Raw genomic sequence first — 15633 nt, 5'->3', positions numbered from 1 at the left:
TTTGTTAGTAAATTAATTTAGTTAATTTTAGTTTTAATCATTCACTCTAATTATCTAGTTAAATAATAGAAAGACAGTAATTACTAGTACTTTTAGTCTTTATGGGGGCGATATCTTTGCTCACCGTAGCCATACTTTTAATTGATAGGTGCACTTGCCTTAGTCAAATCTTTAGTTAGTTTTGCAACACATCAAGAAGAAAAGATAGGTTGTTGTTGTGCATTGTTGTGTGTAATGAGGAGAATACTTAAGCAATTTATAGGACATTTTGAAGGGAAAAACGATAATTTGTAAGTTCAGTCCCACGGCCAGAAACAACCATAAGCCAAATGTCGGAAATTAACTTTTTCAAAATTGTAATAGCTTAGAAACTGAAAATTGTTGAAAGAAATATAGAATAAGTACTGATATATATAGTTATATGAGCACGTTTCTTCTAGTGCACATAATAGAGATGTTCTTAATTATGATGTTGAACCTAGGAAGAGCAAAAGACAAATGATTACTACTAGTTTTGGACCTAATTTCCTCACTTCCTTTGTAACTGAGATTAGTGGTTTAAACTTGATTAGTAATTCTATTGCTCATGCATTTTTGATAGGTAAGGATCCAAAAACCTATAATGGAACCATAAAACCAATATATTCTAGTTTTTAAAGAGGTTTTACAAATAATGAGCTAGAGTCTACTATGTCTAATCGCGCTTGGGAACTAGTAGACTTGCCTAGAGGTTTTAGACCTATTAGTAACAAATAAGTCTTTAGAAAGAAACTTAGACTAGATGAGTCAATACAAAGATATAAGGCATGACTAGTTGTAAAAGGGTTCATTCAGAAATTTGGAATAGATTATTTTGATAGGTACTCTCTCGTGACTAAGATCTAAACCATTTATGTTTTGTTTGCTTTAGCTTCCATTCAAAATTTGTTGGTACATGAGATGGATGTAAAGACAACTTTTTTGAATGGTGATTTGGATGAAGAGATCTACGTGGAGCAACCTCTAGGATTTGTAGCACTTGGTATAGAAAATAAAGTTTGCAGACTCAAAAAATCTTTGCATGGTCTCAAACAAGCTCCAAAATAATGGTCTGAGAAATTTCATAAGACTATTCTTAGTTTTGGTTTTATTTCTAACGGTACAGATACATATATGTATTCTAAAATGTTTGGTTCTGGTTGTGTCATCATAAGTCTATATGTGGATGACATGTTAATTTTTAGCACTGATATAGAAGCCATTAACAAAACCAAAAATTTCTTATCTACCAAGTTTGATATGACTAATTTAGGAGAGGTAGATGTAATCTTAAGAGTGAAAGTTACTAAATTAGAAAAAAAGATTTGCTTTAAACCAATCTCACTATACAGAGAAAGTGCTAAAGAAGTTTAATAGCTTTGATGTAATCCTTGTAAAAACTCCTTTTGATTCTAGCATACAACTAATGAATAATAAAAGAAATAATGTTTCTCAATCAAAGTATGCTAAAATTATTGGAAGCCTTATGTTCTTGATGAACTACACTCGACTTAATATTGCTTATGCAGTCAATAGACTAAATAGATATACCCATAATTCTACCAATGAGTATTAGAATACTCTAAAGCATTTGCTTAAATACCTTAAAGGTACAATAAATTTGAAATTGGAATTTGTCGAATACCTTGCAGCTTTAGAGGGGTATTGTGATACAAACTAAGTAATTGATAATGATGAAGTTAGCTCTACAAGTGGGTATGTTTTTACTTTGGGTGGAACAACTATTTCTTAGAAATCTGCTAAACAAACATGTATTTCTCGCTCCACGAGGGAATCAGAGTTTATAGCTCTTGACTTAGTTAGGTAAGAAGTAGAGTGGCTTAGGGATCTACTTGTAGATATTCCTTTTTGGGGAAAACTGACACCTCCTGTATCTCTATTATATGACTCGTAAGTTGTAATCTGGGTTGCTAAGAGCCGAGCTTACAATGGTAAGAAAATACACATTTGAATAAGACATGAATCTGTAAGACATTTAATAAAGAATAGAGTACTTGCTTTGAATTACGTGAGGTCTGAAAGGAACCTAGTTGATCCACTAACCATGTTAGAGCACAAAAATTGGCTAAAACTTGTTGGTCTATCATGGAACATGAATTGAATCTAATATTAGTCGTGCGTCATGAGTTAACAGCAAAAAATAGTAAAAAAAATCCAAAAAAATGTTAACACAGACATAAGTGACAATAGCGACGCACATGTATTAAACCTTTAGCCCCAATTAATCAATGAAGATAAGAGACAAGACAATATTTAAACTCTCTTATAAGTCTTTTCTCAACCAATGTGGGATATGCCATTTTGCATTACCAACACTCAACACACTTCCATGGTGTGAACTTCCATCCACTTCCTCTTTCCTTATTTTGTCCTCAATAGTACTACATAAAAATCAAAATGATAATCGTAATATGGTATATGAATTGAACTTAAAAGAACACACTTTTATTTTAGTTGATTTGTGTTTGTTAAAATTTTTAAAATTTTGTTCAAATTCGTTTTGCTTAAAATTCTATATATTCATGTTCATTTTTTAAGTTAAATAAAATTATTTGTAAATATTAATAGAACATGTCTGAAAACAATTAAAATTTTATTCAAGAATAATAAACAAACAAATGTGCATAGTTTTAAACAAGCAAACATCAAATAAACATGCTTCTTATTTTTTATATAAAATTATAAAAAGATAATATCAATGATTATAATTTATAAATAAAATAAAACTAATATTAATAATGTTATAATTGAACAATAAAGCGAGTTTTAAGCGATTTATTGAATGAAGTTTAAAAGGTTTATATAAATAAATTAACCAAACATATTTTTAGAGGTGCTTGTTCTATTGAATCAAGTGAAAAAATTTCGAATTAATCGAGTTGACAAGTCCTATTTTATCATTCTAACTTGATTTATATTTTTCAAATCGAGTCGAGTGAAATAAAATCCAAGTTAAATTAAAAAATAAGCATGTCAAATTAAAATCTTATTACAGTATAATTAATTCTATCTTAGAGCATATAAACATGAAATCATATATCTTTGAAAACTTTTCAAGGAAAAAAAAGAAAAAAGAAAAAGAAGAAGACAATTTAGTATGATTTGAATAATTAATTAACTTATTTAGGTACCAAAATTATTATTTTAGAAAAATTTTAAAATTTTAAATATTTAACTTTCTTTATATATTTTTAGAATTTTTATGATTTTTAAAAAAATATAAATTTTGAATTTTTTATAAATATTTTGAATTTTTAAAATTATTTTGAATTATTTTATAATTTTTGTTGAGAGGCTAATTTGCTCATTTTCAAAATTGATAGGGATGAAAGGACATTTACAACAATATGTTATTGAATTGTAAAATTCAACTCGACTCGAACTTTAAACTTGAACAACTCGATTCGATTAACTTGAAATTCAATTTTTTAATTTTTCGAATTGAATTGAGTTTTTCTTACCTCTACATATTTTAATTTATTTAACTTGGTAAATGAACATAAATGAAAAAATATTATTATACTTTGTAAAAATAAAATTAAAATATTCTAAAATAAGGGCAATAATTTCATTTATTAATAGATTATATTATATTTCTATAGAATATATATATCATATAATCTAATGGTAATGTGTAAATTCATACTATGATAATGTGATAAATAAATGGGTAACCAAAAGAGAGAAAAATGATAAATAAATTTAAAGGATGGTAAACAAGATGTTGGAAAATTTAGAAAGATCATTAAATTATTGGAGGAACAAAATGATTCCTTATAATGAAAATAGTTTAATGAAAATAGATGGACTTTCCCTTTGTCAAAATTGTGGGCCTTTCTCTTTTATTAATTTCAACTATTTAACTTTTCTCTTTATGTATATATTATTTATATAAAGTATATTGATTTATTTTGCTATTTTAATTGAAAGAAAAATTAAATTTTTAATTTTTTTGTCTATTTTAGATTTTAATTTTATTTTCTTTGTCAAATCACTTCAAAATAGATGAAAAGTTTAGCGTTTATTAACTTTGTTGATATACGTATAAGTGCATTTATGCTCGCTTGGCGCTTGTGCACATTATTGTGGAATATTAAAGGTTCTTGTATCCATATTTGGTTAATATAAGTAGTAATTCTAGCTTATAATTATGTTCTATTGTTGTAAATGTTCGAAATATGTGAAAAATATGAATTATGGAAGTATGTAAATTAAGCACATTGATCAAGATTGATGGAAAGTAGGAATAATACTTTGATCTATTATGGCAAATCTTGTTCATGTGATGATGTGTAGCATTATATGGTTGAATTTGCGAAATGTGTGATTTAGCTATGTTACACTTTAGCATACTTGCCTGCTTAATGCCTTTATATTATGAATTTGATTATGTTGGCACCATTAAGCTTCATTACTCAACGTGTGGATTGTTTTTTTTCCATGCGCAGGTGGTTGAAGTGCTTACGTGTTATTTTACATTTCTCCTCAGCATCTAAAGGCTCAAATCTCAGCTATCTATTTGATTTGTAATGTTTCCTTGGGTTCTTATGTAATATGTGGCATGTACCTAGGTCCTTAAGGGATTCTCATGTCTTTAATTGTTGAAGTTTTTGTATTTTTGGATGTCTTGTGATACTTGGAATATGTTTGACTACCTTGATGGTCTTTTTGATACACTTATGTTGAGTTTTACAGGCTAAATTGATATGGATTATGCATGATTTATATTTTATAAAATACTTACATTTTGATATTTTGATGTAATGAGTTACATGTCATGAGATGTTGTGTTTTGGTCTTGTTTTGTTATGTTGAATCCATGTACAATGGGTTAGTTGCATGTCTAATATGTTTAGATTCATATAGGTTACCAATTTCATGACTTGAAATATCATTTTTCTATATTTCTACACTTATGTCTCAAGACATCAAGAACATGTCTCGAGATAATATGAACGTTTTCATGCATTTTTGGGTATAAGTCTTTGGATTCATGATGCATGTCTCAAGACATAGAATGCCAAGTTTCAAGACATGGTGTCCTTGTCTCGAGGCATAAAATGTAACATTCCGAAATAGGGCCTAAACGGAACAGTGGTTGCGAAACCACAAATTTAGGGTAAAAAAAAATATATATATATATATATATATATTTTTTATTATTTTGAGGTTCATGGTATGATTACATGATTGTGTGAAAATTTCATGATAAAATTCTATGCATAAAGTGCTTAAATTGAGGTTAGGGACTAAATCGAATAATTTGCAAAACTTGCATTCTAGAAGTTTTAGTATGAAATTATTTTGGAATATTAATTAGGAGATCTTAAATGGTAATTTGACCAATTTTAAGTTCATGGACAAAATTAGGACATGGAAGGAATTTTTGAAAGTTTAGTAAGGAGGGCATTTTGGTCATTTGGTTATTAACATTAATAAAAGGTGAAAAAGATGATAAAATTGTATCATCTTCTTCAAGTTACCAGCAGAACCTTACCTCTCTCCATAGCTGGGGTTTATTCAACTTTCAAGCTTCATAGTAAGTGATTCCAAGCCCGCTTTTAATGATCTTTACGTTTTGAAGTCCGGTAGCTCGATAAAGCTTATGCTAGCAATAATTTAAGTTAGGAATCAAATTTGGAAAAATACCCATAGGTGAAATTTGTGTATTTTGATGTTTTATGATGGAATATGAGGTTTTAAATTATGTTAGACAACTTGTGCTACTTGGTTTTAAGTGAAAAGCGAGTAAAAAGGCTTAATCGGTAAAAATACCTAATAGTCATAAGTACATGTTAGTGTGTGAATTTGATGTTGCCATAGAAGGAAAAATGATCAGCATGTCATAAAACATAAGAAAATAGGATGAAGTTTAATTTACGAGCCTTGGGGCAAAAGTACAAATATGTGAAAGTTTAGGGGCAAAATGTAATTTTGCCAAAGTTTGAGTAAAGGGTTGTTTTGATAAATGTTGATATTAAATAAGCTAAATTTGCTATTATAGATCAAGAAGAGCGAAATTCGAGAGTAGATCGGGAAAAAGAAAAGTAAAGGACTAAATTGTAAAGTTTAGTCACATTTTGTATCGAGGTAAGTTTACGATAAATAAATGCAATATTCTTTTATTTTACATTATTATTGTCAATTTCAGCATTTATATATTTATGTTATGAAAATATTTAAAGTCGAATTTAAGGTGAAGTGATGAGAGGAAAAGTGTTAGAAAGCCGGTTGAACCCTAGGAATGTTAGGATATTAGGGTTGACAGATGTAACGAAATGAGCCATGTAAGTCCATATTAGAAATATGGCTTTGGAGACAGGATTGAGCCATGTAAGTCCATATTATATATGGCATTCGAGACAGGAATAATTCATGTAAGTCCATGTCAAAGACATGGCATTGGCGAGATATTGATAGCGAGAGCGACCCTAGTATCCTTAGTATTCCGAGTGGTTCAACGGGTCAGGATCTGAGTTAAATTACAGTGAATTAACAGCAAAGGAAAAGTAGATTATACTTATGAAAAAGGAAAGGTCAGGTAAGAAAGAAGGTAAGGGAATAAAGAAGAAGATAGAAATTGAGAAGTAAAGAAATTTATGATGTTAGATGATATTATGCATAATTATCCATTATGTTGAATGTTGTGATTTATTTGCTTGTAAGCTTACTAAGCCTAGTGCTTAATCTCTTTATTTTCTTCTTCTTATAGTACTTATCTAGCCACTCGGGGATCGAAGGAAACATTGGAGGCCGATCACACTATCAAAGAAATAACTCGGTATAATTAGGCGTTTTGTTTTGTGTATGGCATGTATAGAAACTTAGCCACTTTTGGTATAATATGAACAATGAATGATGTGTAAATACTTGCTAGTGATTAGTTAATAAAATGGCCGATGATATGCATGTTTATTAATATGTATGATTGAATGGTGATTATCACATGAAAATTATGAAAATGTGAAAGTAACCTAAAACAGATTCAAGTAACAGCAATGACGTAACTTTGAAAAATCACTAAAATTTTATAAACATAGTTTGAAGATGAATAATATATGAAATTAAAGCTTATTATGTCTATTTTCTTATGGAATAAGAAAAATAGGTAAAGGTATTATATTTCATGATATATATGAGTTTTAGTGAAATAGGGTCAGAGCAATTTCTGGAACCCCTGTTTCAACTTTGGAAATTCACCATAAATTGTACAAAACTAATTAGAAGGTATAATTTATATGGTTATAATCCTTGTTTAGTCTAGTTTTAAGAGAAACAAACGGATTAGTGATATGAATTTTGTACAGGAAGAAACATGGTTCGTAGTAACAAGAGGTTAGTGCAGTCGAGTTTTGAAACAGGGGAAACTTTAACTAATAAACTGTACTAATTGGCCAAGTCAAAAATCTATGAAAAAAATTAGTAGATAGATATATGAGTCTAGTTTCAGGAAAAATTTACGGATCTTAATTTCGAGTTTCGGAACTCAAGATATGAATTTTTAGGCGACTACGACGCAGAATGGCAGCACATTCCGAAATGCTTAAATAAACAATTTAAACCTATTTAAGGGATAGAATAAGTTTAGTAATGCCTCGTGCTCGATTCTGGAAACAGTCTCAGGTAAGGAGTGTTACATAAAACATCAAAGCTAAATTGTTGGAAATTGGAGGTCAAGTCTTGAGACCTAGCGTTAAGTCTTGAGACATAGAGGGTCAAGTCTCGAGACTTGGTTCCAATGTCTCAAGACAATAAACTTTGAAGCAAAAATTAAGTTAGAAGGGGAGGTGTGTCTTGAGAATTGCCTTTACTCTCTTAAGATATAGCACTGCATTTTGTTAGTTTGACCCAAGAATCATAACCTAACCCTATTTTTTATTGACCTTGACCTTAGACTTCTGTATATGGGCCCTATTAAGATCTTTTATGTGTATTTACTATTTAAATTACTCACTACTTGTATGCCACACTTGCTTGGTTTTAGCTTCAGTGTATCGTATAATTATTACCTGAGTTGCTTTGACGACCAATGTGGTATCCTGCATTCTAATCCATTGGCTAGGTCGGTATAGGGTGTTACATACTCCATCTATGACCACTGTAGCTAGCCATGTGCACAACTCAGTTGGTTTCAATCAAAGAATGGTTGATCACCTCAATGCTTCCATTAACTCTCACAATCAAGTAATCACCAAACTTCAAGCTCAAATCAGAGTTGTCCAGTGGATCCGAGATAGAGAGATTGCTCTCTGTAATGACTTACTAGCTTAATCTAGACAATAATGTTTTTCATATTTTTTTTATCTTGAAGGGGGGTATAAGAGCTTATGGTGGTTTTGGGACAGTGGTTGCTGATTTTTCTAATGCTAGAGCTTATGTTTACTTCTTTTTTTAAAAAAAAATCGGGCCTCATTTTGGTTCTTTTTGTTTTTTTTTTGTTGGATTTTTTTTTAATAGTAAACTTTTGTGATGGAATGATGATTTTAATTTGGTTATACAAACTCTAGGGACTGTAACCTTCGAACTAGGGACACACGACCATGTCTCAGCTCGTGTAACCTTTAAACTAGGGACACATGGCCGTGTCCCAGCCTATGTCCTCACTTGTGTAACTCTCTGAGTAGGGTCATACGGCCAAGTTACACGCTCATTTTCAGGTCGTGTAACTCTCGAAATAGCCCCACGCTCATGTTCCAGGTCATGTGTTAGGCTGTGTAACTGCCTGACTTGCATGAAATAGAACCTACAAGGGACACACAGACATGTCGCCAGGCCGTGTGTCATACACAACTGAGTCACACGCTCGTGTCACAGGCCATGTGGACATGAATTTGCCCAAAATAAACCATTTTCAACACCAAATCATGCACACACCTATAATCCTTTTGTGTACCTACTCAAGACATCAAAGCATGACTAAAACTTACATGAAATGACCAATTCAATAGTTCAAAATCAATCAACCAATATGTCATACAAGGCACCTTAAATGCAAACAGCCAAAACTTACTTAAACATGAATATGTTACCACTTACCAATCATCAACTACTAGTTCCAAGAACTTTCTAAACATACTACAAAAGGTAGCTCAATAACACAAACCATCAAATGATAATAACAAACCATTCCATCCATTATCAAAAGTAACCAATAGTACTTCCTAAAACAAGCATTATACTTATTATGCATACATGACACCAAAACACAAACACATTTAGTTATTATTTACATATTCATCATACACCACAAATTTAACTACATAAGTTTATACATGCCACTACCCTAGGAGATGCAAAAACTACCAATATCGATGGATAATGTGAGCCGAAGATTTGATCCGTCCAATATGTTAGCAACGATGATCTACAAATCAATCCACAGGAAAAAATAAGCTTATAGAGCTTATTAAGAACATAATATATCATTTAATCTAACAATAATTGAATATGATTCATATATTATTCGATTTAGAGTTACCGGAGTCTAATTAGGGCACAAAAATACATTCAGGAGTACCGAAGTACAAACAGGGTACATATGTGCAATTCAGCAATAATCTTCTAAAAACATAGTAATTAAAGCATTATAATATAAGCATACAAATAGAAATTTGTTTACATATCAAAACACTATGAACTTACCTTGACGATTAGGGCGTAGAAACTAGATCGACTAATCCGAGGCTTTAGCTTTTTCTCAATCTAGATTCGTACGTGGTCTATCTTGATCTAAATAGACAAATTTAATTCATTTAATAACCCTAGCATTCAATTTAGTCCACATTTCATATTTTTAAAAAATTATTATTTTGCCCCTAATAGTTTAACTTTTCACAATTTAGTCCTTAAGTTCATAAATTGAAATCTAAACATTTTCATCCTCTTCTCAAGCTAGCCAATTTTTATAGGGACCTATCAATCCATAAAAATCATCATTTCATAAATTTACCATGAAATTTTATCACTTTTACAAATAAGTCCCTAAATGTCATTTTCATCCAAAATCACTTTGCAAAACTAGTTTATTTATCAACAAGGACTCATAATCTTTCATTAAACATCAAGAATCAAGTAATAGCATGCATGATATAATCCTAATTCAATTTTGCAAATTGATCCCCGGGCTAGCTAGATTAAGTTACAACATCAAAAACATAGAAATCATTAAAAACGAGATCAAAATCACTTACATGCAAGCAATGGTAGTTGCCAAAACTCCAAACCCTAGCTATGGATATTTTTGCACTTGATTTTCAGTGGAAGAAACTTTGAAGAAGATGATACATTAGTTTTTACTTATTTTACTTTAACTTATTAATTAAATTACTTTATTAACCTAACATTTTAACTTAAAAATCACTTAATTTGTGTCCATAAAATTCCGCTAACTATTGGAATGGTCTAATTACCATCTAAGCTATTGGAATGGTCTAATTACCATCTAAGTCCTCCCAATTTAAAATTTCATACCTATTTGACACCTTTAACTACTTTTACTCTTTTTACAATTAAATCATTTTCATTTAATTAAGCATTTAAACGTCAAAATTTCTTAACAAAATTTTAACATGACCTTACTAATGTCCCATAGACATTAAAATAATAATAATATATTAATTTACACGTCAGATTTGTGGTCCCAAAACCATTGTTCTGATTTCACTCAAAACATGTTGTTACAAGGAGAACATATGTTGCTTTTGTTGTATTGCTTCCTCATTGTTTGGTTTTGTTCAAAAAATTGCCAAAGGATGAGATTGTTTAGGCAAGTGGCTCACACGATGCTAATGGTAATGGCCACTCCAGCTAACACTACAACAGACTAATCAACTTGCCATTTTTGGAAGCAAAATTTATAGGTTGTGAATCTAGTTGATATTTTGGAAATATGATAGCCCACCTATGAAAATTGATCCATTTGAAGTAATATATCTTGAGGATTGGTACGAATTGGATCAAGTAACGGAATCCCTTGAAATATAGATATTGGATTGGGACCGCATTGAAGGCTTATCTTATATGGGCCTACTTTATCTTGAACTTTATTATTATATTGTATATGATATTTTAGTAATAGGGAGATTGATTGTAATTGATCTAGTAATTTAGCAAGTCTCAAACTCATATATATTTGAAAAAGCTTGTATAGGTATAGGTTTTGTATTGAGAGTCATTAGCATTTATTTGCTCATAAAAGAGCCTATATTGTGAGTGCATTGAGAGTATAAACAAGTTTTTACTTGGTTTACAACCTAAGTTCTAGATTTTTAAGTACAAAAGTGAGGTTGATATACAGAGGTGTAATAGGACTTATATCATATGTTGTATTGAGTTGAAAGAGAGTGAGAGTGAATTTACTCACCGAGTTCGGCTCCATAAACGTAAAAAAATCGAACCACGTTAATAACTTGTGTTCTTGCATTATTATTCTTGTCGTTGTGCCATTTCTGGTGGATGCCATAACCACCACTTTCATTCAAACATTGATTTCTTAGCAGTTAACAACGGTAAGTTTCAAAATATATAATCTTTTACTCACATTGTGAGTGTCACACTTTTAATGTTTTATTATTCAATATTAATATATTATGTATAGTTATCAATTAAATGTACATACGTCAATTTATATTTTAATATTATTGATAATCTTAGAAAACTAGTTTAACTAAATGGGTTCTATAAAAAATACGTTCTATAAAAGGAAAATTATCTTATCTCTAGATTTTAGAATTTATAAACAAGATAAAAAAAAATATGACAAATGTTTTGTGTAGTAAAAGTAAAATTAAAAAAAGTAAATACATAAATAAAAAAGAAAAATCTACTATACCTCCTCATCAGTAAAAACATGGCAGCATATGAGGAGACGCATTTTCATTTTGTCAAAATTTAAATGCCAATTGTATAAATAAAAATATCATTTCTAAAATAAAAATTTCAAGCATAATATATATAAATAAAACCTTTAATTGATGTTATCTTTGTTGTTATTTTTCTTATATTTCTTATTATTTATATTTATATTACAATTTAAAAGAAATTGTAATTGGTGGGTCGTGGTCCCCGTCTCGGGACTAATGCCTGCTGTTAAAGGGTTAAGGCAAAGAAAAAAATCAATAAAAAAATAAACTGTGATTCAATTATTAAAATTTTCATTTTAAATATTTACGATAAAAAATTTATAATTTAAGTATTCATATTATATAATTCAGTTATTTTGACCACTCTTATTAAAATCATAAATATATTGATGTGGCAGTTACAAATAATTAATATAATAATAAATTTAATCCTTAACTTTTACATTTTATATTAATTTAGTCATAAATTTTAAAAATTATTTTTGGTTACCACTGTTCTGGAGCCATGTAATTGGGGTTCCAAGTCTATGTGCCATATCTGAGCTGAGCAATTTAATTCCTAGTTGTAGATATGGAATACCAATATCTCTAGAACAACTTGGTTAGTTTCATTAAGAAGAAAGTTAAAAGGTTTAAGGTTAAGAACAAAAATTCCTTTTGTCAAATTGATCCCATACCTATTGACGTTAGACACATCAAATCTAAATTATCTACTCAGTTGTTATTTTAAGCATTAACAAAAAAAATAAAATTATCTAAGAATACATCCACTCAAAGCAGAAGGCAATGGAAACTTTTTTCTCTTACGATGAGTCATTTTATTACCAATAGATCCCTTATAAAATTTCATGACAATACATATATAAAGGCAAAAAAAAACAAGACTCATTTCTTAACTAGATAATCAACTTTCATATTGAAAGCAAAATAATCTATATTAGCTGCAACACCCACATTTCCACCAATGTCATATCATCTTGCTAAACGGGATGCAGCATCTTGATGGCAACTTCTTGGTACCAATCATATTCGTTTATCAAGCGATGATAAGTTGCTAACCAAACATGGCCAAAAGGCCCTTCTAATTTTTTGTTCAATCTTTAAAATTATAATTAAATCCATATAATATGTAAAAATATAAGACTAAATTTATTATTATATTAATTTTATAAATATTCTTGTTAATTGTAATTTTAATGGGAGTGATTAAAATCATCAAAACGTTAATAGTTAAATTGCAAACTTTTTATTTTAAATGCTCAAAATTATAGTTTATCTATAAAAAAATATGAGAGAAAAGGATCAATTGCTATATATATATATATATATATATATATATTTCAATTTTAGTTGTTGAGTATTTTATCTCAATGCATCTCAAAAAATTGTGAAAGATGATTTTTTTTAATAATCTCGTTATAAATTCTAATTATATATGTTTTTTATGGCATAATATTTAGAATTATACATAGTTCCTCCTAACTTATAAATAAGAGGATAATACGTTTAACACATTCGAACTAACTTATAAAATGAACAAAATAATTGAAGTATCATAATAAAATAAAAAATTAAAAATATAATTTGGGGCCAATAAACCCTAAAAAAAACAGTATGGGGAGTGGTTTGAGAGGAAGAAGAAAGAGAAAAGAAGAGAGCAGAGCTGAAGGGTTTACCGTGAGTTTCTTTATTTAGTGTAGCAAGAGAAGATAGGTGTTTGAATAATATGATGTGAAGAAATTAAGTAAATAAAAATGAAAATATTTCAAATGGGATGTTTGATGTTGAAATGGTAATGCAAATACAAAGTAATTAGAGAAGGTACTTTGAGGGATTGGTTCTTTTGTAAAGAAAAAATGTTATATAATGTTCATTTATTCCCCTTTTGATGCAGCTGATCGTAAACTGCAAATATTCATGTCAGAGAGCTGCAATTCTCGGCACTTCTCATGGCTAATGAAGTCTTGTTTTCCAAACCCAAATCACAAATCTTTGATAATTACACCTCAACTCCTTAACCCCACCCTCACCCTCTCCTCTCTCCCCGATGACCTTCTCTTGGAATGTCTTTCCAGGGTTCCTTCCTCTTCTCTCCCTTCCCTTTCCCTCGTCTGTCGCCGTTGGTTCTACCTCATCCTCTCCCCTTCCTTCATCCTCCTCCGCCGTCAACTACGCCTCTCCCACCCTTCTCTCTTCGCCTTCTCCCCCTCTCTCTCCGGTGTCTTCTCTGCCACCCTTTCTTTTCCTTCTCCCCGCCCTGCTGCTACTTGGGATCTATCTTTATGTCTACCCATCAACACTGCTTCACTTCACAGCCTCCCCAGGCTCGTTTCTATCGGACCCAGGATTTACATTATTGGTAGGAATTCCATGCTTAGATACAACGCTTGGACCCACCACGTTACTGCTAAATCCCCCATGCTTTTCCCTCGCAAAAAGTTCTCTGCCGCCGTGGTTTCCAACAAAATTTACGTTGCCGGTGGCGGTGGTTCCGGAGCTGCCTCCGCTGTCGAGGAATACGACCCTGAAACCGATACATGGCGCGTGGTGGCTTACTCGCAAAGGATGCGTTATGGGTGCATAGGGGCAGCGGTGGACGGCGTCTTTTACGTTATTGGTGGATTGAAAATCGGTGGCGCGTCTGGAAATGGAGCTGGTGGGATAGAAGCTCACGTGTACGCCAGTTCAATGGATTTGTTCGATGTGGAAGCGCGTGTCTGGCTTCGGAGCAGGGCCGTCCCAGGTGGTGGCTGTGTTGTGGCGGCGTGCGCAGTAGCCGGATACGTGTATGTTCTAACAAGTCACGTGGTGGAACTTTCTTTTTGGCGGTTCGACGCGAGGAGAAAATGCGGCGGCGATGACAGCAACGAAGGATTTGGGGAGTGGTGCAAGATGAAAAGCCCACCGATGCCGACTCAAATACGGCTGGACGGCACGGTGAGATTTTGTTGTGTAGGGGTTGGGGATAATAAAGTGATATTAGTACAAGTGGTTGGGTGCATAGATGACTTGTTGAGAAGAAGTGGAAGGAGCCAAAGGGGTTTTAAAGATGGACTTGTATTGGTCTACGACAGTGGCGGGGGTGAGTGGAGTCGAGGGCCGGATTTGCCGGAGGTAATACGACGCGCCGCCTGTGTGAGTGTGGAGTGTTGATTGGCATAATTGCTGCTAACTTGCGCCTTTCGAAAGCTTTTGGTGATTTGTGTAGTATAAGAAGCAGACAAAATCATCGGCTGTAACATGGAGAAAGAAAAATGCCAAAAAACCATCGGGCGCCTAAATATTGATTATTTCTTCATCCAATTGATTTCTATTTTGATTTTTTTTTTATTGGATCATTGGTGTCTGATTCAAGTTTGTTATTTATGCAATTTGGTCATTCTTTAATCACATTCTTCATATCTGCATGTGTTTAATTTGACTCATTTTGTCAATTTCGTATATCAATTATATTTCTTTAGTGAAACATTAGACTTCACATATTTTCAATAAATCTGATCACATAAAAAGTAAATAAAATATAAACATAATCATTTAAAAAGGGCCGATATCCCTGTCCCATGCTTTAAGTAAAAATAATAATATTAATAAAAATGCTCATGCAAGGTGGCTTCACTTCAATTTATGATTTCATTTTTTAAAGAAAAATGATTTCTTATTTATTAAAATAGTCCTTAGGTTGGAAACCTTTCATTATCTATTCAGCTTTCACATTACATCTCCATTCCTTTCT

General features: G+C 31.3%; 1 protein-coding gene across 1 annotated transcript; it reads left to right on the top strand.

Annotated features, from left to right (window-relative positions):
• The first annotated feature begins 13397 nt into the window (after positions 1-13397).
• On the top strand, positions 13398-15366 carry LOC108470597 (F-box/kelch-repeat protein At5g26960). Its single transcript, XM_017771959.2, has one exon. It carries the CDS (start codon positions 13767-13769, stop codon positions 15051-15053), a length of 1287 nt encoding a protein of 428 aa, XP_017627448.1. The 5' UTR covers positions 13398-13766; the 3' UTR covers positions 15054-15366.
• Positions 15367-15633: the final 267 nt, after the last annotated feature.

This window comes from Gossypium arboreum, chromosome 7 (assembly GCF_025698485.1).
Source record: "Gossypium arboreum isolate Shixiya-1 chromosome 7, ASM2569848v2, whole genome shotgun sequence".
Lineage (NCBI taxonomy): Eukaryota > Viridiplantae > Streptophyta > Magnoliopsida > Malvales > Malvaceae > Gossypium > Gossypium arboreum.
This window is presented reverse-complemented; position numbering and strand designations above follow the sequence as displayed.